The sequence below is a fragment of the Cervus elaphus genome, chromosome 12, assembly GCF_910594005.1.
Source record: "Cervus elaphus chromosome 12, mCerEla1.1, whole genome shotgun sequence".
NCBI lineage: Eukaryota > Metazoa > Chordata > Mammalia > Artiodactyla > Cervidae > Cervus > Cervus elaphus.
The window spans coordinates 16,685,622-16,708,831 of NC_057826.1; the positions used below are offsets into that span (position 1 = coordinate 16,685,622).

Consider the following 23,210-nt stretch of genomic DNA (forward strand, 5'->3'; position numbering starts at 1 on the left):
TGCTAAACTACTGCTGTCCAAAAATGGTTTTACTTATTTGCATTCTTGTCAGCACTACATGACTGCCCATGTCCTTATACCCTTATTATATATATTGGAAAATTTTATTTTGGGGGAATTTCTTTTTTGAATAAAAATCTAATTTTAATGTATCCGCACTTATCAATCTTTTCTTTTATGGCTTTTACATTCTTCATCTTCAAGAATTTTGCTAAGTCACTTCAATGACATGACTTCAGTCATGTCCGACTGCAACCCTATGGGACCATAGCCTGCCAGGCTCCTCTGTCCATAGGATTATCCAGGCAAGAATAATGGAGTGGATTACCATGCCCTCCTCCAGGAGATCTTCCAAACCCAGGGATCAAACCCGAGTCTCTTATGTCTTCTGCATTGGCAGGCAGGTTCTTTACCACTAGTGCCACCAGGAAGCCCTCTTTTAGAATTCTACTCAGGGCTTACATACATTTTCCTTTTTCTTTTCCTAATACTTCCATGTTGGATGGCATCACCGACTTGATGGACATGAGTTTGAGCAAGCTCTGGGAGTTGGTGATGGACATGGAAGCTTGGAGTGCTGCAGTCCATGGGGTTGCAAAGAGCAGGACATGACTGAGTGACTGAACTGAACTGAATACTTCCATGGCTTAAAAAATATTTAGACTTTGATCCACTTGAAGGATATGAAGTAGAAATATAATTTTTTTTTCAAATGGATAGTCAACTTTTTTTCAAATGGAGAGTGATACAATAATCACTATCATTTACTGAACAACACTTACTTCTATCAGGTACTGTTCAATTCAATCCTATCTTATTGGGGTTGTTTTGAGGATTAAATAAAACATTTTTATTTTTTCTATTTTTTGGCTACCCCTGGCATACGAGATCTTAGTTCCCAGTCAGAGATTGAACCCAGTTCCCCTGCAGTGAAAGTACAATGTCTTAACTACTGGACTGCCAACCAAGTCCCTAAATAAAACATTTTAAAGGGAAGCAACGAAAGCATCAAATGCTTATGTAATTTGCCCAATTCATACAAATATTAACTGCTAAAATCAGGATCCTAACCCTAGTGGGATGACTCCACAATATTTGGTCTTCTAATGCAATTTTCTTTTCCCATAGATTTTTACATTTTTTATTTTAATACCAGCTTTATAACATACTAAATTACCATAAATACATAGGTCTATTTATGGACTTTCTAGTCTGTTTCAATGATCTATTTGTTTGTTCTTATACTGTCTTGTGATCATGTAAAACATCTAATCAGGTACTGATTATGTTATCCATCCTAATTAAAAATTGAATGACTCCCTGTTGACCTCAGGATTAAGTCCAAACCCTTCATCCTGTCATATAAAGCCCCCTCCCTCCCACCTCCTACCTCTGGAGTCTCAGATGTGATCACAGACTCCTCCCTTCTATGTTCTAGCTCTCTTTCAAGATTAACTCAAACATAACTGCCTTTAGTCCTTCTTCTCTCCCCAACCCAACCAAGGAAAAAGAAATCATTCTTTCCACCTGTATGTCTACTCCATCATACTTTTATCCTAGCATCACTATTTCACTGTATTTCACTACATGTCTCTTTTCTACCATAATATGAATATTCTGAGGATAAGACCACATCTTATTAAATGCCTACCATAAACTTAATAAACATTTGAGTAAATCAATATAAAATGACCATCATATTATATGAGCAATTTTCTGATTTATAAAAAGATGCAGGAAATTTTAAAATGACACAAAATTTAATTTTAAAGACAACACTGAAAAGTGAGTATATTTAACTATACTCAGCTCACTATAGAGCAAGTGGGTGAGTGCAATAGTAATTCACGCTATAGCATGTTTAGTGAACTGGCAAAAGAGAAAATGGGTCAAAGGAAGATGGAGAAATTTTCCCTTTTCATTAGAACCGAGGGGCTCCGTAATCATCTGGCATCCGCTCAATGTTGTACCTGATCAGGACAAAAAATTAACATTGGTTACAAACCAGATCCCACCTTAAAAGCCCATCCTTTATTGATTATATCGCTGTCACCTCCTGCTGTGAATCCTTTTTGTCAGTGGGAACATTTTAAAGGCCTATCATAATGAATGATTTACAGCAAAATGCTGACTATATTATCTTTATTCTTCAAAGTGAGAAAGTTAACAAGTTGGAGAGCCAGGTACGGAGTCCAGGTGTGCCCAAGCCCCTCACCCATATTCTTCCAATTTTGTTGTGTTTGTCCCAGGATAAAAAGTTGGCCAATAATAGTCTGAGGACTGACACAGGAACATCAAAGAAGGATAAAAAGCAGCTTTTTTTTTTTTTAAATGAACTTCCAGTTTCCCAGATAAGGTGCTAATCACCTGTACTAGGTTTTCAAAAAAAAAAAAAGGTATTTCTAGCCAAAAAGATAAGCTTAAGTTACTGCTTTGTATCAATATTTAAGGCCACACATTTCCCTATTCCTTCTAGTGATCTTACTGTAACAATGTGAATGTCTGCCTCATTCCTAAATCCTAGCTTTATCTTTGGCCTGTGTTCTTGTCATTCCTACTTTGTCTCATTTATTCAAATAGAACCATGTAAACATTTGATACATCAATTTTTTTTTTCCAAATCCTTCTATATCTTGACATCAACTATGTACAGTTAATCACTTCTCTAAGAGAAACTTCTCACCTATGGTTAGAAATGTACATGATGGGAACTCCAGGGATCTTCCGGATTCTTCGTTTAAGGTCCCGGTCAACTGTGGCCACAATGTAACACTTGTGCTGGAAAAGACAGGATTCAGTGTTCACACAGAGCTCACTAAATGATACTGGATACAATCACTGGTTAGTCTGAACAATTACTCATTTTTACAGTAAACAAGAAAAGAAAGGCTAAAAGAAATTGGTGAGTAGTTCTAGATTGAGGAGCTCATATTTATCACATAAAACATAACAAGTTACCTGGGCTGATTGTAGCTCTACGAATCTTGATGGGGAGAAGATAGAAAAACTAGTTAAAAGCTGCAAATTGTTTTTTGTCTCATAAGTGGAAGGGATTTTCATGTCTAGGGCAGACAATTTGGTTTTCGGAAAACCGGAAGACTATAGTCTTAGAAAGACTATGCAAAGGCAGAGTTACAGCCTTAGATCCGAAGGCACCGCTTTTGCCTTTAGAAGGATCTCCGGGGCTGGTCCTACTCTGGAGGCCTCCTCGTGGTGAAGGGAGGCTACCTCCTGGGCTCTGAAGCCAGAATAGGGAGATCTCTAGGACAAGTCAGGGTCAAACAGCTCTGAAAGCACTAACATTTAGCAACCCGTCTGGAACTAATTTGTATTATATTGACACTTTACTTTTCTCCTACCCAAATCTCTTGCTGAGTCTTATAAAGAGTTGTAGACTGGGGTCAGCCATGCTATGGGGAATTAAGGGAAATGCCGGCCCCACCCAAGGGATGAAGTGGCTCAAGGGATGGCAGTGTGGTCACTACATAAAGATGATTATTTTCAGCATAGACAGGCTTTATAAGGGCAACCAGCAACAGAAGTTCTGGCAGTGTTTGACAAGGAAGAACAGATGAATCAAAAACCTACTTATTCTAGGGTATGTGTGAAATAGCACCCTGGCAGACTCAGACTCAAAATTCCTACATGGGGAGTAAATGAAACTTTACTCAATTATTTATTTTTTGGCTGCACTGCGTGGCATGTGGGATCTTAGTTTCTCAATCAGGGATCAAACCTGTGCCTCCTGCATTGGAAGTGCATAGTCTGGACCATCAGGCAAGTCCGTGAAATGTTATTTTAGATTCACAGGGAGATGGAACCTGATATATTAGTATGTCTACACTCACCCACTTAAAGCATATTATAGAGGAGATTTGTGGGATAAAGAATCAATTAATGCTCCAAATTAACCGCCAATAAATGCAGATGCCAAGATCTGAAACCATGTCTCCTCCCCAAACCCATGATCTTTCTCCATTATGGTTACAGTATGCACTTCCAATCCACTCTCTCAAGTGAATGAGGACACCGACACTTCCCATGAAGGGATTCTATACGATTTTTTTATCATTTATATTCCTAGATACATGAACATTTAGGAATAATAGCTTATCTTTTTTTAATAGCACACAGTAAATATTAAAAAATGATGATACCTGAGTTACTCTTTGTACTAAGCAGTCATCTGCATAGGTTCCTTTGTGTGTACATGGTAATCGTTCAAATCTTGGATCCTTGGCAATCCTATATGGTTATAAAAGTGGATTAATAAAAACATTCAAGCAACTAAGTAACTTTACAACTTTCAACCAGTGAAATAAGAGTAATGTGATCTCTGTGGAGATTTCAAGACACCCCTCTCCCCCTGAAGCTTATCTTCTATATAACTGGGAAGACAATTTATAGAGAAGGGAATTAAAGCTTACTGACTGAGAGCTGCCGAGCCTTACATCACATACTTGTTACAGAAATCTATTTCTGTTTTACAGATAAATAAGTAGATTCAGAGAGCTTGATTAATTTGTTCGAAGCTATACAGCTGGGAAAAGCCAGGATTCAAAACTAAATCAAATTAACCCTAACCATTTTGCTTTTAGGATGCTGTCTTACGCAAATACACAAGAATACAGGTGCAAGGATGGTCACTACAGTATGGTTTATAGCAGTGGAAAACTGGAGATAATCTGAATATCCATCAGCAAGGTAAAAGCTAAATACATTTTGGTATTTCTATCCTATTTTAAAAAAGAGGTAGAGCTGTATGTACTAATGTGCGAGGACATGTAACAAACAAAGCAGATGACAGACACGTATATAACATTAAAAAATCACATTCATCACTGTTTTCACTGGTCTCAATAGAAAGGTCCTTAGCATTGGGAAGGTGATTAGCTTATGATTTTCCCAAACTCAACATCAGTGTCTGTCAGTTGTTCTTCACATGAAAATGGCATTTCATGAAAAAGCAGCCCGTTCAGCTCACAGCTCCAGCACACAAATGCTTCTCGTTGAGACAGTGTTCATCCTTTGCTCCGTTTTCCTTCTCCTTCCAGTTTTACTGAGATGGAAGTGACATACAGCACTGCGTGAGTTTAAGGCCCACAGCACGATGACTTGATTTACACATATTATGAAATGACTGCCGTGGAAACGTTAAGGGAGCACCCACCAGCAGAAATGCTGTGTGTACTTCTCATTTCACCACAAGGAATACTGATGTGTATTCCAGGGTTGAGATTTAACACTATTAATGAATTTTACAGCTCTATTAAGGATATTCTTAAGTGACTCTGGTATTAAAAAAAACTGCCAGCGAAGAATAAAAAAAAACTACTAGCATTACTTGGGCCCAATGTCTTGATTTGTACTAAGGTACTGCCATTTTTTTGCATTCAGTGCAAATGTCAGCACAGTGACAAAGGCAACACCTTGGTAGTATTATGAAAATAGTTTTGCAAACTCCCTGCAAAGGTCTCTGGGACTCCAGGGGTGGAGGAGGGTTCCCACACTTTGGGAACCATTAAACTGAAAGGCACTTTCTAGAGTGAACTCAAAACTTCTTGTAAGTAAACTGAAAACTGTTTAAGTGTGAGATTCTAAAGAAGATAACCAGATAACAAACTAACAGAAAGACACTTTCTAAGTGAAAATCTAGAGGAACGTTAAAGGAGGCCCAGGAGACCTGTATGACTAAGGAACTTTAGTTCAAAAAGCTTCGGCTTGAAAACTCTAACTTTCAAATGTTTGCTTTCTAAGTCATAAATAGTTAACTAGTTTTGTATGATTTTTATTTAAACTAACCAGACAAGAAATCTTTGGAAAGCAAACAGAAGAAGGAGGGTCAAAAGAATCTTCAGTGCACCAATCTAAAACAAATCTAGATCAGCTCCTTCCTACCTTAAAGCCACTCTATACTTCTGCCCCAATTTCTCAATTTCAGCCATTACGCAGTCCGTTATACAAGGGATACCTGCCAGGGAAAAAAAATTAGCAACAAACTTGCGAAGGAAATGATTTTACTCTCTGAATTTTATCCTGTTGAGAGTTTTACCACTGGACCACCAGGAAATTCCCTGAATTATATACTTTAAATGAGTGACTTACATGGTATGTGGATTGAATCTTGAAGTTGTTAAATAGCATGAAGATAAAAAAGTAAATAATGCATGATCTATTCTTATTCATGAACAAAAATAACCTCACAGAATGAGGTTATTTATTATGATCAAAAATACCCCACAGAAACTGTATATGAATTTTTAAAAACTGCCCCTTTCTGAGGAAAGGCATAATAGGGAACTTTCATTTTCTTTATGATAGATTATTAATTTTTTCACAAATACACGAACACTCTTGAGAACAGACAAAGTTAAGACATCCTAAACTAAAATACAATGCCTAGAAGAAAAAGCAGTTGTAAAATGGAGGAAAGTAGATAGGAGGAGCAGGTAGGCATGGAATTAGAGGGCAATACATGCTTTAAAAGGGTCAATTTCAAAGCCATGCAGCACTGAAGCAAGAGCTTGCATCTGGAGTAGGGAAATGGATCAGAAAGATCACTACAAAGAGGACTCTTAGTAGAAAAGAAAGCCCATAGGTAGCTAACCATCCTCCTCTCTTGGAGTGTCAAACAGAAATGGAAGGGACCAGGAGCTATGAAAAGGTCAAAGGGGCATCCCCAAGCCAAAAGGAAGATAAAGGCCTTCTTTTAAGAATAAAGGCAAGTGAAGAAAAATGAAATAAGCAGCGCTTAAAACAGTTAAGGAATCTCCTAGCTAACTGAACTTGTAATGCACTTGAATGTTTCTTCAGCCTTTGCTCTGAGATACTATGTTACACAGAAAAGTGGCATTTTCCTTAGTAAGTTTTTTCTCTCAGAAAAGGCACTGTGAGAGCATTTGGCTGTATGCATTATAGCTGTACTCTATGGTATCCACAACTGGAGACAGACCTAACTATAAGACCAACGCTATCCCAAACAATCATCTTTTTTTTTGGCCATGCCATGCGGCTTATAGGATTTTAGTTCCTCAACCAGGGACTGAATCTGCATCCTTGGCAGTGAAAGTGCCAAGTCCTAAGCACTAGACCACCATGGACTTCCCCTGAACCATTCAGGGGAAGAGCTAGTAGTAGAGCTAGAGAGCCAGGGAAGCAATGCAACGCCAAGGGGCCACGCTTGAACCCTCAATCCGTTTTGTTCATAAATAGGTCACAGCATTCCTGGAGAAGCACCTAAGACAACTATAAAAAACACCCTTAGAATAGAAGAAGTCTACCAAGATTTGTTTCTTCCCTTAATCAGGTCACCCTAGTCCACTTTTAGGCATGGTCATGCTCCAACTTCAGACTACCCTTTATTATTTCTAAGAGACTTAAGAAATTTTTTTTAAAAATATTACATGTACATAGCTTTAAAAAAATACAAAAAGGCCTATATGAAAAAATAATGATCCCTTGATCTTTTTCCACCCCACCAATTCTGAGAGTTGGACTATAAAGAAGGCTGAGCACTGAAGAATTGATGCTCTCAAGTTGTGGTGCTGGAGAAGATTCTTGAGAGTCACCTGGACAGCAAGGAGATCAAACCAGTCAATCCTAAAGGAATCAACCCTGAATATCATTGGAAGAACTGATGCTGAAACTGAAGCTCCAATACTTTGGTCACATGGTGGAAGAGCCAACTCATTGGAAAAGAACCTGATGCTGGGAAAGGCTGAGGGTAGGAGAAGGGGGAGACAGACGATGAGATGGTTGGATGGCACCACTGACTCAATGGACATGAGTCCATTGACCCAATGGACATGAGTTTGAGCAAACTCTGGGAAATAGTGAAGGACAGGAAAGCCTGGTGTGTGGCAGTGTGTAGGGCTGCAAAGAGTTAGACATGACTGAGTGACTGAACAAATTCTGATCCTTAGAGATGACTATTTTAATTTCATTGGCTGTTTTTCTCACTTGGTGGTTACATTCATAATTGATATAATAAACTTATGCAGTTAATTTTTATATTAATTTTAGGCATTTAAAGAATTACCCATCACACATCCCTTATCCCATCCTGCTAATTTTAATAAATCAATAAACAGCATTAACATTACTATCACTCTGTAAATGTTCACTATGTAGTGTCTTTTATATATATTATAGGAGGTATGAAGTTTTTCCTTTGATTCCAACAGTTTATTCTTTATGGCAAAGTGTAAGTTTAATTTTCATTTGTACCTTTAACTAGATGGCTTGAAAATGTGTGAATATAAACCCACCACAAAATAAAACCTATCTCACTATTAGGAAGTTATTTCCCTGTACTTGTACTAAACTATCTTTTTCCTCCTCATGGTAGGAAAAGAAGACCATTTGAAGGAGGGGACACCCAAACACACAAGGGAAATCTATTAATGGTAAACTACATATCTAGGTGTAAATAAACTACCTCAGATCCTTTGTGGTACAAATAAACCCCAGACTGAATAAACTTAGGAATAGTTGACCATAATCATTTCTAGTTCTGTGATTGTAAATGGCTGCAAAATGTCTATTTAGCTTTTCCACACTGAAGTGGATAGGAGAATGTTTCCTAATTAATATAAATAATATATATAGTGAGAAATTAAATAAATCTTTATTTATCCAGAATTTTAAAATCCAAAATCCTAAAACAGAAAATTCCCCACCTATTTTCTAAGTTGATGTCTGTAACGATGGTCAAAGCATACAAAGTGTTTTCTCAGTTGTGAAAGTTTAATTATTCCCAGTCAAATTTGCATTATATTTCAATTCATTGAAAAGGGTCCCTGCTATGGTGAGCAAATTAAATGGCCAGCAATTCAGTTAAGTAGAACCCCATTTCCCTTTTTTCATGTATTTGGGTAAGTATGATTATTATTTACAAATGTCACAGAAATGGAAATGTCTGATACTCACACTTCGCATACAGACAGTCCATCATTGACTGCACTAAGTCCAGTTTGGCTTTAATGGAAAAGTTGATAAAGTTGGTATCGACCAGGATGTGGTAAGGTGGGCCCAGCTGCGTGTTGTATTGGAAGAATAAGCAGGAAGGGTGTTGGGGGCTGGAAGAAAAAGGAAAAAAACACCAAGTAATGTCTACACTGATATTCTGGTATAAATAAACAAAAAAGAAGTCTCTGCTTGGAATAGTTTGCTCCTTTCCCCCCTGTTCATTGGAAGTAAATCCTGTGATGATATATCCATCACCAATCTAGGGCAAAATAAGAAAAATGTAATGAGGTTTCATAAAGTTAAATGTACTTACGTAAAAGGAATAACCTTTATCCTGAAACTATGCTCTTACTACTTTTTGGTGATATGCTGTCTCTTTTATGAAATGCAGGTATATTAATTAACAATCTTTCAATTTTCTTTTGAAAGATTCTTGGCAAAGAGAAAAAAAATGATATTAGATTTAATCCCCAGGATTTTAGGGAAACTTTTACTGCTCCATGAAGTCCAAAAACCTTTGAACTGTTAGAACTGGTTTATACTCATCAATATCACTTCATTTGCATAGCTGTGCCAGACTTAAATGACTGAGAAAGTCAGTTCAGGGGATGCCTGAATTGCTCGGAGGTCTATAGTTTTAGAATCTTTCTTCGAGTTTTAAAGGAAAACTTGAAATTTTTTGATTACTCACACTTCTCTTTCCTTGAGTGCACTGGGATCTTTCTTTTCTTTCTTTTTTGGTTTTAATCTATCCTTTTCTTTACTAGAAAAAAAAAAAAAGAAAATTCAATGTAGGGGAGAAAAAAGTCCACAGCAGTGATTATTATTAAAAGTTTCTTCTTTTTTGTCTACAAAGGAAATCCTATTTTGTGAGCTCATCATATTATCAGCATAGGCTTCTTGTGCACAAATAACTGTGCAGGAAGTAGCCTGGAATTAACACAGTTAATCAGTAAAACCTAATTAAGTTTTAAAATCATTAGCTAATAATCCATATAAATTGTTAGTGGATAAATAAATGTTGGTTATATTATTTCTTTCTTTGTCAGAAGCTCTCATATCAAGGATAAAAATCCACTTCCAAGCAGTGGGTAAACAGGCTGACATTTATCCGCTGAAGACTCAGATGCTTCAACAGCAGGAGGAAAAGGGTTCCCCCACATGTCTCTTGTAAAACGCTAAAATGTGACAATATATATACAGAATTTAACATTAACTAGAAACAAAATATTATTAGTGGTTCAAATTTCCTTAAAATTACATAATACGTACTAAAGGTCAAGAATACAATTTAACAACAATTAAGACTCTAATGACTACTCCTTTGTACTGAGACTCTTAAACACAATGAAGCCCAGTCTTTATTTAATAACTCCATCCATTCTTAACCAAGCTGGCAAGTTGTTTGGTTCCTCCTTATACTAGGTAATATCATTCTGCTCTCTTCCTCCACAGTCATAAATCTTGTAAGATTTATCAAATGGAGACACGTAGATGTTTTCCCATTTTTTGTTTCAAAAATACTTGAGTTATCAGGTGCTGGTACACAAGACAACGATAATCTCTGACCTCACTGTCTTTCAAAAATTATAACAACCCCCCCCCCCCCCCCCCCACCGGGAATGTAGCAGTGTAATGACAAAAACCTAAAGAAAATCCTACCTACCTCACAGAACAGTCAGGAGGTTTAAAAGTGACATGGCAAATACAGTACATAGAAATGGTGATACAAATTGAACACTTAAGAGATGCTGAATTCCCAACCCATTCACCAGTGTACCTGCTCAGCAGCTAAGCGACTGTTGTACTTTATTACTCTATAATAGTCCGAGACATAATAACACCAAAAGTAAACAAAACAACAAAAATAACAACAGAAACTTTTACTACTTATCCCCTCGTGATTTCTATAGCTCTGGGCAGTCTATGAACCCAGGTGATTCCAGACACTCACAGCCTCTGATCTCTGAGACTAAGCATTCGCTTCATGGTCGCATACTTCCGTGTTTTCTTTTGCTTCCCCTTGAAACAAAAAATTTTAGAGTTAAAAGAGTTGGAAATACACCGCATATTCCTGAGTTCCTTTTCTTTTGTCCACACCCTTCTTCCTTCAAATACCCACTTCCTCCTATCTGCCTCAACCAGACTTTATTTTCTTGGGCTCCAAACTCACTGCAGATGGTGAGTACAGCCATGAAATTAAAAGACGCTTGCTCCTTGGAAGAAAAGTTATGACCAACCTAGACAGCATATTAAAAAGCAGAGACATTACTTTGCCAACAAAGGCTCATCTAGTCAAAGCTATGGTTTTTCCAGTAGTCACCTACGGACGTGAGAGTTGGACTCTATAAAGAAAGCTGAGCGCCGAAGAATTGATGCTTTTGAACTGTGGAGTTGGAGGGACTCTTGAGAGTCCCTTAGACGGCGACGAGACCCAAGCAGTCCATCCTAGAGGAAATGAGTCCTGAATATTCATTGGAAGGGCTGATGCTGAAGCTGAAACTCCAATATTTTGGCCACCTCATGCGAAGAACTAACTCATTTGAAAAGACCCTGATGCTGGGAAAGATTGAAGGCAGGAGGAGAAGGGGATGACAGAAGATGAGATGGTTGGATGGTATCACCGACTCGATGGAGCTAAGTTTGGGTAAACTCCGGGAGTTGGTGATGGACAGGGAGGCCTTGCGTGCTGCAGTCCATGGGGTCACAAAGAGTCAGACACGACTGAGCGACTGAACTGAACTGCCTCAACCCATCCTCCCAACTCGCTAAAACATAACAAGCACTACACCCGCAGTTTAAAAAGTGAGATCGGAATGAAAATAAGCAAGGAGACTTTCGTGGAAGTTTGGCCAAGGGCCACTCCCTCAATCTCCTCCCAGACGTGGTCTGACAATGCCCGTTCTCGGACTCCCTGGGGTCTCACCATGTTCAAGCCACGCTCTTGTTACTTCCGGAATCACCGGCGGCGCGGCTCGTTTGCGTCATCCGTACGCCTCTTCCGGCAAAGGCTAGCCCGGAAGCGGAAGCCGCTTTGGGAAACGGAAAAGCCCAGAAGCGGGTTCCCAGCTGCTGGCTGGGGAATCTGTACTGGGTTCTCTTGAGTGGGAGGGTCTAGGGCCGTATTTTCTGCTGGTGCTGCCGCCGCCTCCCAAGGTAGCAGAGCTGAGACTTCGCCGTGCTGCACCCCCAGTTTGGGTAATGTTTCCCTCTTACATCACTCCAGCACGAGGCAGAGCCCAGAGGAGCTGCCTGCATTATAGAGTTCTAGAGAGAAGGGAGGACAAGGGTAGAGGGGACGACATTCTGGATTGCCCAGTAGGTTTGGGGGAAACACGTTCTCCTCATCCTTCAGCGGCAGCATCAGGTCTTTATCGTGCTCCGCGGAGGCTCTCGTTCCTCCTTGGTTCTCCCAGCCGGCATTGTGCTTGGAGTAGCCAAGTGGACTATTCTCGTGATTTCCCCCGAGTGAATACCGTTTATTCGTCTTGGTGAAGCCGTGAGGGATGAGGGATGAGGGATGGAGCAGCATTTTAGGGCTTTGAGGGCTTTCTTTAGACTGTCTCTAGAAAAATCGAGACAGACGCTTGCCTGTGTTACTAGTTACCAAGCCAGGAAAATGTTGGGAAATAATTAGCATTGTATTCTGAAGGCTTGGTGTGTTATCTTTCATGGAAAAGATGAGAGTTTTTCAGAACAAGAAGGGTAAGATAACTTCCATTTTTTTGAGTACCTTTTTAGGTACTCTGGCGGTTCTTAACCTTTCGAAGATCCAGGGACAGTTCTTTAATAAGTGGGTACACGTTGCAACATTTGTCATACAATTATGAGACTGGTGACCTTAAAGCCTATCTGTGAACCCTCTAGGTCTCTGCGCTTGACGTTAAGAACCCTGATCCTATATATTGTATTAGGTATTTTAACTATATTACCTTCTTTGACCTTCACAGTGAGTTCAGTTACCCCCATTTTACATATGGGAAGCTGAGGCCTAGATTTTGTTCAGAGGTTTGTTTGTGTCTAATTCCACAGTCCGTACTTACTGCACAAAGCTTTCCTGATGTTTGAAATCCAAAGAGGTTATGAGGTTAAAGGAAAAAAAGCTGACCATAGCAGCATAAGCCTTATCATGAAAAATAGTGTATTAACATGGACTTTGGAGTCTGACTGATGGGGTTTTAAAAATCCCTGTTCTGCCCTCTAATTACTTGTATGTTATTGGGTGATTTTATCTGTGCTTCAGTTTATTTGTAAAATAAATAGTATCTGTCTTACAAGAATGGCTGTTAGTAATCAGGACTAAGTGAGTTAAAGCAGGAAGTTCCTAGAAGTGTGTTCACATCGAGTAAACCCTATTAAAGTATTTTCTGTTATCATTGTGTGTCTTTTGTCAAAGTATGCCAATGGTATTTTAATATAGTTGCTCAGTTTTGGAACTTGAGTGTGTTATAACTTCAAGAACTTTATTACATTTTCAGTTCTTGAAAAGCTCATTTGCAGGGTGATTTCTTGAGTTGATTTGAGTACACAATTTTCTTCCTACTTTCCCTTTTAGGCATGCATGCATGTAGATAGCTTTGTAGGGCACATATTTGACTTTGTAGGCTCTGAATTTTTGACATTGAAATAATTTTGTTATGGAAGCATCTACAGATACTGTGTATGCCTCCTGCTTTACCCCATTTGTGGTTTACTAGAAATTCCTAATCTTTTGGAAACAGCCTTTCTGCCAAGCTGTCATGGTGACATGATAGCCACAACTTTTCTGATGCATTAGAACCTCATGGTGATTAGGCAATAAGCTTTTTAAGTAAACATGATCGGTGTGTTTATTTTGAACATTTGGAGACTGATTAGTATTATATATAGGTTTAGAGAGAAAATTGCATATAATTAAATAGTAATTTGCATTTAAATTCAGGCATGACAGAAAAACACTCTCTTGGTAATGTGTACCCTGAATTTTGAATTCCATGAACAATAACAAATTTAAAAAAACAAGTAGTGTGTAATATCTATTCTGAGACTTTTCTGATTTCCTTGATTGTTAAAGCTTGGTAGGGAGCTAAATTAGTGTGGGAACACTATGGAGGATGAGAACATACTTAGGAAAATATTATTTGTTTCTTTTTTTTTTTTTTTGCTTTGTAATTTTGTTCCAATCCAAGATTCTTATGTTCTAAGATTAAAGTACCAGGATGTCCTATAGCATATTTTGGTAGTGATGGGAGGGACAGATGGTGTTGCTTTGTGTTGGGTGGGAGCAGAAAGTAATTGATTTTGATTACATACTTGTGAGAAAAATTAGTGATTTTAGTCCTTCTCAGCAGTCAAGAGGGTTGTTTGGTTCTTTTCTGCAGTCTTGAAGAGAAAGAATTGCTCAAGGCATTCGACCCACAGTTTGAACACATAATTGGGCTTGGACTTCATTCCATTCACTAATTGGCCTGACTTACTAATGTAAGTTGTTAACAAATTGCTTTTTAAAATTTTGGATGATGAATCTTGTATGTCGGTGTTAGAAAGTTCGATGTATATTCACTTTGTGGCCATTAAGAAAAAAAAAATCACATATATTTTCTTCTGTTTCAAGTTACAGTTTTTACACTTTTTAAAGAAGATGTATCTATTTCTTTACTTACTTATTTGACTGCATCAGATTTTAGTTGTGGCACTCAGGGTCTTTGTCATGTCGTGTGAGATCTTTTGTTGCTGTGAACAGACTTTCTGGTTGAGCTGTGAGGGCTTAGTTGCTCCAAAGCATGTGGGTTCTTAGTTCTCTGACCCAAGGATTGAACCTGTGTCCCATGTGTTGCAAGGTGGATTCTTAGCCACTGGACCACCAGCAAAGTCCCTTTACACTAACTTTTATGTCTCATGTAATAGGAGTTTTTTCCCCAACAAACATTAGTTGCTGTTAGTTATTTCTCAGTTAGCTTGACTGCATCTAAATGTGGTAGCATGGTATATGTACAGCAGTCCCTGTTTGTAAGATGTCGATATTGAACTGGTTTGTCAGGATACCTGAGAAGTATGTTACTGCTGCATGTTCATTCATTCAGGAGCATTTATTGGAGGCCCATTCTGCTCCAGGCAATGTGCTGGTTATTCTTCAAGAACTCAGGCCTGTATTAGAGAAAGAGTTGTGAACAGATAAATTATGGTAGGTGGTTGAACCAAGGTATGCAAATTGAAAAATTTTATTTTTTTAAACTATAAAACTTTTTATTAAAAATTTTTTAAAAATTTTGTATTGGGGGTAGCAAATTGAAATATTGTAGAGAATTTATTCTACCTGTTCATCTTTCTGGAAATGGACCAGGTCAGAGTACTGTTATGTAATATTTATTTAGTGCTATAACATATAACAGATTGAATTTTATGACCATAATGGATTCTAGTACATCAATTTATCTTTTAAATGACTTCAGTCGTTAAATAGTTTAGATGTAAATTTCAGTTGTCTTTCTTTTGTTTCTTTGTTTACGCTTCAGTAATGTTCTTTTGCATAGTAGTTTCCAAAGTTCTGAGGTTGTTTAGCCTTATTGTAGTGTGTGTGTATATGTGAGCATGCCTGAGGCTTGATACGGTGTTGTGTCTCCATGATATTTTCCTGATGGGACCCTTGAAGCCTGTACTACAAAATGTGCTTTAACAGAAGGAGATAAGTATTCATCTAGTTATTAGAAACCAAACAGTTATGGTAGGTATATGGCTTGCCATGTAGCCTGAATTGGAACAATATCATATGATTTTAATATGTATTTTTGTTACCTTGAGAAGTTGAGGAATTTGTACCATGTTTTTCAGAGCTTTTAGCTGAAGCATTCATTTCACTGCAGTTTGCATTTTGGTGTTGAGATGCTAATTGTCAACATCTGTTCACTGTATTTTTTAAAATACTGACACAATAAATTTTATTAAAAGATTAAATGGTCTAGTATATTCACTCAACTAATGGTTTTGAGATTCCTTCTCACTTGGGTACTCTTAAGATCTTATACAGTGTTCCTGTGTGATTTCTACTTTCTCTTCCTAATGCATATTCATCTATTTTTATCCTTTAATAAATGGTAGTTCTTTTTGGACTAGCCTTAAAAACAAAGAATGAAGTAAAACACTTTAAAAAGCATTTAAAATATATTTCTACCTTGAAAAATTGGGATTAGCTTAACTAGATGACTTGTCTTTATGCTTCTGTATGTCTTCAAGGCCATCTGATTCCACCTGAACCATACAAGGAACATGAATTTGGTGCCACATATCCTACCCACCAGACGCTAAGCCCACTACTCTTAGATATCTACTAGCCATACTTCTCTGTTTTTGTTTTTTTTTTTTTGCACTTGTATAATCTCCCTTGTCCACCCCAAGAACTTTGACAAAGCAAGAGAAAATACACGTGCTAGCAAAAGTAATCACATTTTAAAAGTTGCTTTTACACTTAAAATTCCTCAGTTGCTAGCCTACTGTGGTTATAAAGTGCAGAGGATTCTTTTTGTTGATTTCTCCGCCTCCCTAACCCTAGCATCCATTTCCTCCCAACAGATTTTTCTTCCATGTATTCTCTCTCCTGCCTTGCAGCCATGTGCTTCAGGGGAAGCCAACCACATCTTCATGCCAAAGAATGGGCCTGGTTGGCTAAGAATAATTCCATCCATCTTTACCAGTCTCTAATTTAGGAGAGGAAATGCGATTCAATTTTGGTCAATGAAATGAGAGGTTTAAGTTTGCTCATGCTTTCATTGTGTTTTCTATTCATTATTCTTTTTGGTCAGAGATTAGGTAAAGGTAACTTAATAATACATAGCATTTTCTATTGTGTCCCTCCCTTTGTTTTTATCCAGAGATCCAGCCCAGGTTATTTAAAACCCCTGGCTTGTCCACTTAAGGAAGTTTAACTCCCAGGATTGTTGTTGTTGTGGAGTCGCTAAGTCATGTCTGACTCTGCGACCCCATGGACTGCAGCACACCAGGCTTCTCTGTCCTTCAGTTTCTCCTGGAGTTTGCTCAAACTCATGGCCATTGAGTCAGCACTGCTGTCTAATCATCTCATCCTCTGCCGCCCTCTTCTTTTGCCTTCAGTCTCTCAGAGCATCAGTCTTTTCCAGTGAGTTGGCTCTTTTCATCAGGTGGCCAAGGTATTGGAGCTTCAATTTCAGCATCAGTCTTTCGAATGAATATTCAGGGTTGATTTCTTTTAAGATTGACTTGTTTACTATCCTTGCTGTCCAAGGGACTCTTAAGAGTCTTCTCCAGCACCATAATTTGAAAGCATCAATTCTTTGGCACTTAGCTTTCTTCATGGTCCAACTCACATCTGTACGTGACTACTGGAAAAACCATAGCTTTGACTCTAAGGACCTTTGTCATCACAGTGATGTCTCTTTGCTTTTTAATATGCTGTCTCGGTTTGTCATAACTTTGCTTCCAAGAAGCAAGTGTCTTTAATTTCATGGCTGCAGTCACCATCCTCAGTGATTTTGGAGCCCAAGAAAGGAAAATCTGTCACTGCTTCTACTTTTTCCTCTTCTATATGCCATGTAGTGATGGGACCAGATGCCACAATCTTAGTTTTTTGAATGTTGAGCTTCAAGCCAGCTTTTTCACTCTCCTCTTTCACCCTCATCAAAGGCTCTTTAGTTCTTCTTCACTATATGCCATTAGAGTGGTGTCATCTGCATATCTGAGGTTGTTGATATTTCTCCCGGCAATCTTGATTCCAGCCTGTGATTCATCCAGCACAGCATTTCGCATGATGTACTCTGCATCTAAGTTAAATAAACAGGGTGACAACATGCAGCCTTCTCTTACTCCTGTCCCAATTTTGAACCAGTCAGTCGTTCCACGTAAGTTCTAACTATTGCTTCTTGACCTGCATACAGATTTCTCAGGAGGCAGGTAAGGTGGTCTGGTATTCCCATCTCTTTAAGAATTTTCCACAGCTTGTTGTGATCCACACAGTCAAAGGCTTTAGTGTAGCCAGTGAAGCAGAAGTAGATGTTTTTCTGAAATTCTGTTGCTTTCTCTGTGATCCAGAGAATTTGTTGTTAATTTGATCTCCTTTTCTAAACCCATCTGTACATCTGGAAGTTCTTGGTTCATATACTGCTGAAGCCTAGCTTGAAGGATTAGCTCCAAGGATACCCCTTGGTGTATGTGGTAAAACTGTTAGGAAAACAGTTAAAACCTTCCAAGTGTGATCTGGTTTTTCATATCCTGGTGAAGAAGGAAACCCGGTTGGGCTACATAAATGGTTTGTAGAAAACCATTTTAACAGATAAGGTTTTGGAAAACGTTTTAAGCAAGCATTACCTGAATTGGAGCAATGAGTTGGGAGGCATGATCAGAATCCTAAGGGGGAATGTGAATGGAAAGTGGGGAACCATATGTACTTTTTTTAACACCAGATTTTGTTTTGGAATCATTTTATGTTTATAGAAAAGAAGCAGAATAGTACAAGGAGTTTCTGTTGTACCTTTTACCCAAACCTCTCCCTAATGTTAATGTCTTACATAATCGTGGTACATTTTGTCACATCTAAGAAATTAACATTGATATGAATTGAACTACAGACTTTATTTGGATTTCACAAAATTTTCCACCAATATCCTTTTTCGGTTCCAGGATACCACACTGCATTTAGATCATGTATGATTTTGATAAATAGATTGGGGTTTTCAGTGAGCTTTTTCTTTGCCATGTATGTGGTCCAATAATCCTCTCTGACCAGTGCTGAGGAAAGTCATTGACCTTAAGAATAAACAGTACCACATAGGTGGTTTTTGTAGCCTTTGATGCTCAAAGCACTGTTAAGCCAGTGGAAGAGTTGGCTTTGCTCCCAGGAGGGTGGTGTGACGTTTGCTGAGAAGCTTAAGAGCTGATCCTGATTGTGGGTCCCTTCTTGGCTTCTGCTAAAACCGTGTGTTTACCTTACAGATTTTACTACATGGAACTATCCCCAATTATTTCTTGTCTTCCTCTTTACTGAATTGTGTGTTTCTAAGGGGTCAGGGACTATCTTACTTATTTAGGAATCTAGGAGGCCTGGCTTGCTGTAGTCCATGGGGTCGCAAAGAGTCAGACACGACTTGGCAGTTGAACAACAACAAGCATCCAGCATGTTGCTTGGCATGTAATAGGTTCTCAATACACATTTGAAGAAATTAATAAGTCCTCAATTGGTAACATTGATTATTTATTAGGTCAACAGAAGTTTTGTTTTGAATGCCACATGTGTTGAGTTTCTCCTTCAAATTGAGGCCTCTTAAGTGGCCATTTCTGTGGCTAGCTGAGTTTTTCTTCCCAGAATCTTAATCAGAGAAGTATAAAATACTCATTTAAGGTTGCTCTTTCTTCTGATTATATAAACAATTTATTTTCCTTAAAAAATAAGAGTAGAATTGAAAGTAATAGTAGTAGTGTGTGTGTGTATGTATGTGTGTGTGCACGTGCATGCATGTGCTAAGTTGCTCAGTTGTGTCTGACTCTTTGTGACCCCACGGACTGTAGCCCGCCAGGCTCCTGTGTCTGTGGGATTTCCCAGGCAAGAATACTGGAGTGGGTTGCCATTTCCTTCTCCAGGGGGTCTTCCCGACCCAGGGATCAAACCCACGTCTATCGGTCTCCTGCATTGACAGGTGGATTCTTTACCACTGCGCCACCTGGGAAGCCCAATAGATGGTAGTAGAGGTAGAAACTGTGTTAGCTTTTGAGTGTATGTGTGGTAGTTGCAGTTTCACCCCACTGGGCCATAGATCTGGCTGTTTGCCTGCCATTTCATGCACAGTTAATGAAATAAAAACTTCCTAGACTTATTGAGGGAGACGGCTTGTCAGATTCAGAGAATTAGTTTAAATTTTTTCCTGTTACAACCAAGATTCGGTGGCCCAGGGTCACCTAAGCATAAAAGCTGCCATGGTATGGGAACACAGGGGCCTGTTCTAAATCTGTGGATCGGGTACAGTAGAGTCAGCTTGGTAAATAGAAAAAAACATCAGGGTAAGAGGGAGTTGTAAATCAGAGCTGCTATTTTCTCGATTTAAAGACTGTGACAGGGGCCTAGATGAGCCAGTTTTCTATTTTGTTTCTCTCCAGACGTCCTGTGAAGTTAGGAAATGAACAATGATAACTTATCATTTCATTTCTCCCTGTTTTAGTCACATTAGCTTTGTATAACTTTTTCCTCCTATGAACTATATTTTATTCCAAGGGGCATAGAATAGAAATTCGTATACCCTGTTCATTTAATTTGGAGTCTGAAGAGCTCTGGCTTATTTTAAAGAGACTGATGTAATGGAATCCAAGTTGAATTAAGAAATGTAAAGTTACTTTTAAGAACCAATGTCAGGGGTCCAGAAGTTTTATGTCAATTTGAAGAGAACCGAGGGACTAAAATCTTGCCTACATTTAGAAGTGCCATTTATTAGATTGAAGAAGGGGAACATCTGTTAAAAGATAAAAATCTTTCCAATTCTGAAATAGACTACAACTTCAATAGCGCTTGGTAATGTGGGAAGTTGATTTTAAAAGAAACAAAGGGATAATAAAATTGTGTGACTAATTATGAGATAAATGGAATGCAGGCGTTTTAAAGAAAAATCTTGTTAAAAACTTTGACGAGATTTTCTTAGATGAAGCTTTTAGATAAAATTTCTAGACGAAAATCTTTGTGACCTTGAGTTAGGCAAAGATTTTTAAAGAAATAAGATACGAGAAAGGACAAACTATAGAAGGAAGAAAAAATTTATAAGTTAGATTTCATCAAGTTAGGAAAGTTAGGAACTTTTTAAACAACACTGTTAATAAAATGAAAAAGCAAGTCACAGAAAATATTTGCTGAATGTGCATCTAAAAAGGGCTTGTGTTCATAACTTAAAAGAACTCTTAACAACTCAATAGTAAGAAGACAGCTCAGTTTTTAAAAATGACAGAAGATTTGGATACCAGAGAAGTTTTATAAATAGCCAGCAGGCCCAGGAAAAGATGCTCAGTATTGTTGGTCCTTGGGACATTAAAACTACAGTGAGATACCACTTCACACATATTAGAATGTATAAAATTTAAAAGATTGATAATACCAATCATAGGTAGATACAGTAACTGGAGCTCTCATACACTGCTGGTGGAAATGCAAGGTGGTACAGCCACTTTGGAAAATAGTTTGGCGGTTTCTTATAAATTAAATGTATACTTACTACATGATCCCACAGTCCCACTTTTAGCTGTTTATCCAAGAAAAATGAAAACATATGTCCACATTACACTTGTATTTTAATGTTTACCCATAGTAGCCCCAACCTGGATAGAATCCAAATGTCCTTTCCTGGGGAATGGATAAACAAACTGTATGCCCACATAACGGGTGACTACTACAAAAGGGAATGAACTACCGATACAAATAACAGCATGTATGGAGCTGAAAAGTGTTATATCACACACGAAAGACTATATTTTCAATGTGATGTCATTTATAGGCATTCTGCAAAAGGCAAAACTATTGCAAAGTAAAGTACATCAGTGGTTGTACAGGAGGGTGGAGGAGCGGGGCTGACTGCAAAGGGTCTTGAGGAACTTTTGGGGATTATGAAATGCTCTGGATCATGATTGTATTTTATATCATTACCTTATACAGTTGTCAGAACTCTTAATTGTGTGCTTTAAATTGGTGACTTACTACATATAAATGACACTTTAGGGAAACTGATTTTGACAAGAGATTTGACAAAGAGTTTTTTTTTTTTTAAACTAGTGATTTATATAGGGTTAGAGAATGGGTTTAAAGTTTGGATCTGAATTTGTTATAGACATTAAAATAATTTTGAAATAATAATATCACTGAACGGAGTTGCAAAGAGCTTACTAGTTATGTGTTGGGTCAAGTTTAAATTAATATTATTTGCAAAAATTGATGGAGATAAAATATAAATTTTACATGAAGAAGTGGCTATATCAGAGAATGAGAGTTCCAAATAACTAAGGAAAAAAACTTGAGGGCTGATTTTGAATTCCCCCCCTCTTGCCTAAATCTTTACTTGGTCTAATAAAATTCACCATCACTTTCTAGGAATAGTCACTTCCTTTTGCCTCCAATAAATTACTTTAAAATTTTTTTCCTCTGAGTTTCTTCTCATTTTGATTTGCTTGCTCCTCTGAGGAGGCAAGGGCAGGATATATCTAAAGTTGGTCCCCTCTAGCAGTCTTTCTCCATTCCCCATGTCTTCTGACTGCCCTCCGGATCCTGGTGTCTCTAGCTTCAGATGCTGACTTCCACTTGTCTTGTGGATGTCCTCTGGATATGTTCTGCCTATATGCCTGCTCAGTTGCTCAATCATGTCCGACCCTGGGACCCCATGGACTAAAGGTCGCCAGGCTCCTCTGTCCATGGGATTCTCCAGGTAAGAATACTGGAGTGGGTTGCCATTTCCTCCTCCAGAGGATCTTCTTGAACCAGGGATCAAGCCCCCCGTCTCCTGCATTGACAGGGGATATCCTGTAGACGTTTTAAACTTAAGTTCACTTCTGCACTCATTACCTTCCCTCCATATCTGCTCTGCCTCCTTAATTCTCTGTCATTACTCATCCAGGTTCCCAAGCATAGAAAATCCTGACTTGTCCTTGGCTTCTTGCTCTCCTTGAGCTTTTCTGCCTCGAAGATCACTGATCTTGTTGCTTCTGACAGAAACAGAGCACACTCTAGTCTCTTCCTGTCTACGTCATGACCAGTGCCTAGAAGTTTCCTTGGACAGCATCCTCTTGTTTCTCAGCCATTGATCTTTCTCTTCAGAGTCTCACATTGCCCCCAGAGTTACTTCTCTTTAAATGTGTGACCCTGTTACTCCCTTAGTTAAAAAACTTATCTTGTGGCTTTGTTGCTGTTGTTTAGAGTCTAATCAAATGAAGTCATATTCCTTTAAAATTCCAAATTAAATACTTCTGAACTCTCATTCTTCCTATCGCAAGAATGTCTCTCCCTCCCTACCCCTTTTGGAGGTTCTTGATGCGTCAGTATTCCTATATAAGAGGGTAGACTCTGGGATCACTTTGCCTGGTTCTTTCACTTGTCAACTTAGTGACCACAGACACGTTATTTTAGCTGTCTGTACCTCCGTTTCCTAAACTATAAAATAGGCATCATAATATGGTTACCTTACACGGTTGCTGTGAGAGTTAGATGAGATGATACATGAAATACTTCAAACTGCTGGCATGTAGTAAGTCCTCAGTAGAGGTGGATTCTTGTT

The 23,210-nt window shown here is 38.3% G+C and overlaps 2 protein-coding genes and 1 long non-coding RNA gene across 9 annotated transcripts in view; 2 read left to right on the forward strand and 1 right to left on the reverse strand.

Moving 5' to 3' along the window:
* LOC122705398 overlaps nt 1-7,546 on the forward strand; it is a 25,087-nt gene extending 17,541 nt beyond the window's left edge. The window contains exons 3-4 of the long non-coding RNA XR_006344090.1: nt 4,599-4,704; nt 7,491-7,546. This is a non-coding gene — a long non-coding RNA (uncharacterized LOC122705398). The remainder of the gene's footprint in view (nt 1-4,598; nt 4,705-7,490) is intronic.
* Nucleotides 1,742-11,999, reverse strand: FCF1 (FCF1 rRNA-processing protein). Its single transcript, XM_043920757.1, has 8 exons — nt 11,894-11,999; nt 10,922-10,989; nt 9,659-9,730; nt 8,929-9,077; nt 5,899-5,971; nt 4,158-4,245; nt 2,684-2,778; nt 1,742-1,970 (listed from the first exon to the last, which is right to left on the reverse strand). Exons 1-8 carry the CDS (start codon nt 11,894-11,896, stop codon nt 1,922-1,924), a joined length of 597 nt encoding a protein of 198 aa, XP_043776692.1. The 5' UTR covers nt 11,897-11,999; the 3' UTR covers nt 1,742-1,921.
* A 17-nt stretch (nt 12,000-12,016) lies between these two features.
* The window catches only part of AREL1 (apoptosis resistant E3 ubiquitin protein ligase 1), a 45,453-nt gene continuing 34,259 nt past the window's right edge, over nt 12,017-23,210 (forward strand). For 4 of the 7 annotated variants that reach the window (XM_043920749.1, XM_043920753.1, XM_043920752.1 and 1 more), the window contains exon 1: nt 12,017-12,165. The gene's annotated coding sequence lies outside the window, so the exon portion shown is untranslated. Of the gene's footprint in view, nt 12,166-14,327; nt 14,428-23,210 lie in introns of all 7 variants that reach the window. The other 3 variants (XM_043920754.1, XM_043920756.1, XM_043920750.1) reach the window with 2 other exon arrangements.

Bases quoted from the DNA above. Each gene is read 5' to 3' on its own strand.
- FCF1 (XM_043920757.1), bottom strand. The intron at 2,779-4,157 runs GTATCATCATTT...TGTCTTTTCCAG, and splicing joins TAGTACAAAGAGTAACTCAG to CACAAGTGTTACATTGTGGC. The intron at 1,971-2,683 runs GTGAGAAGTTTC...TGTCCTGATCAG, and splicing joins ATGTACATTTCTAACCATAG to GTACAACATTGAGCGGATGC.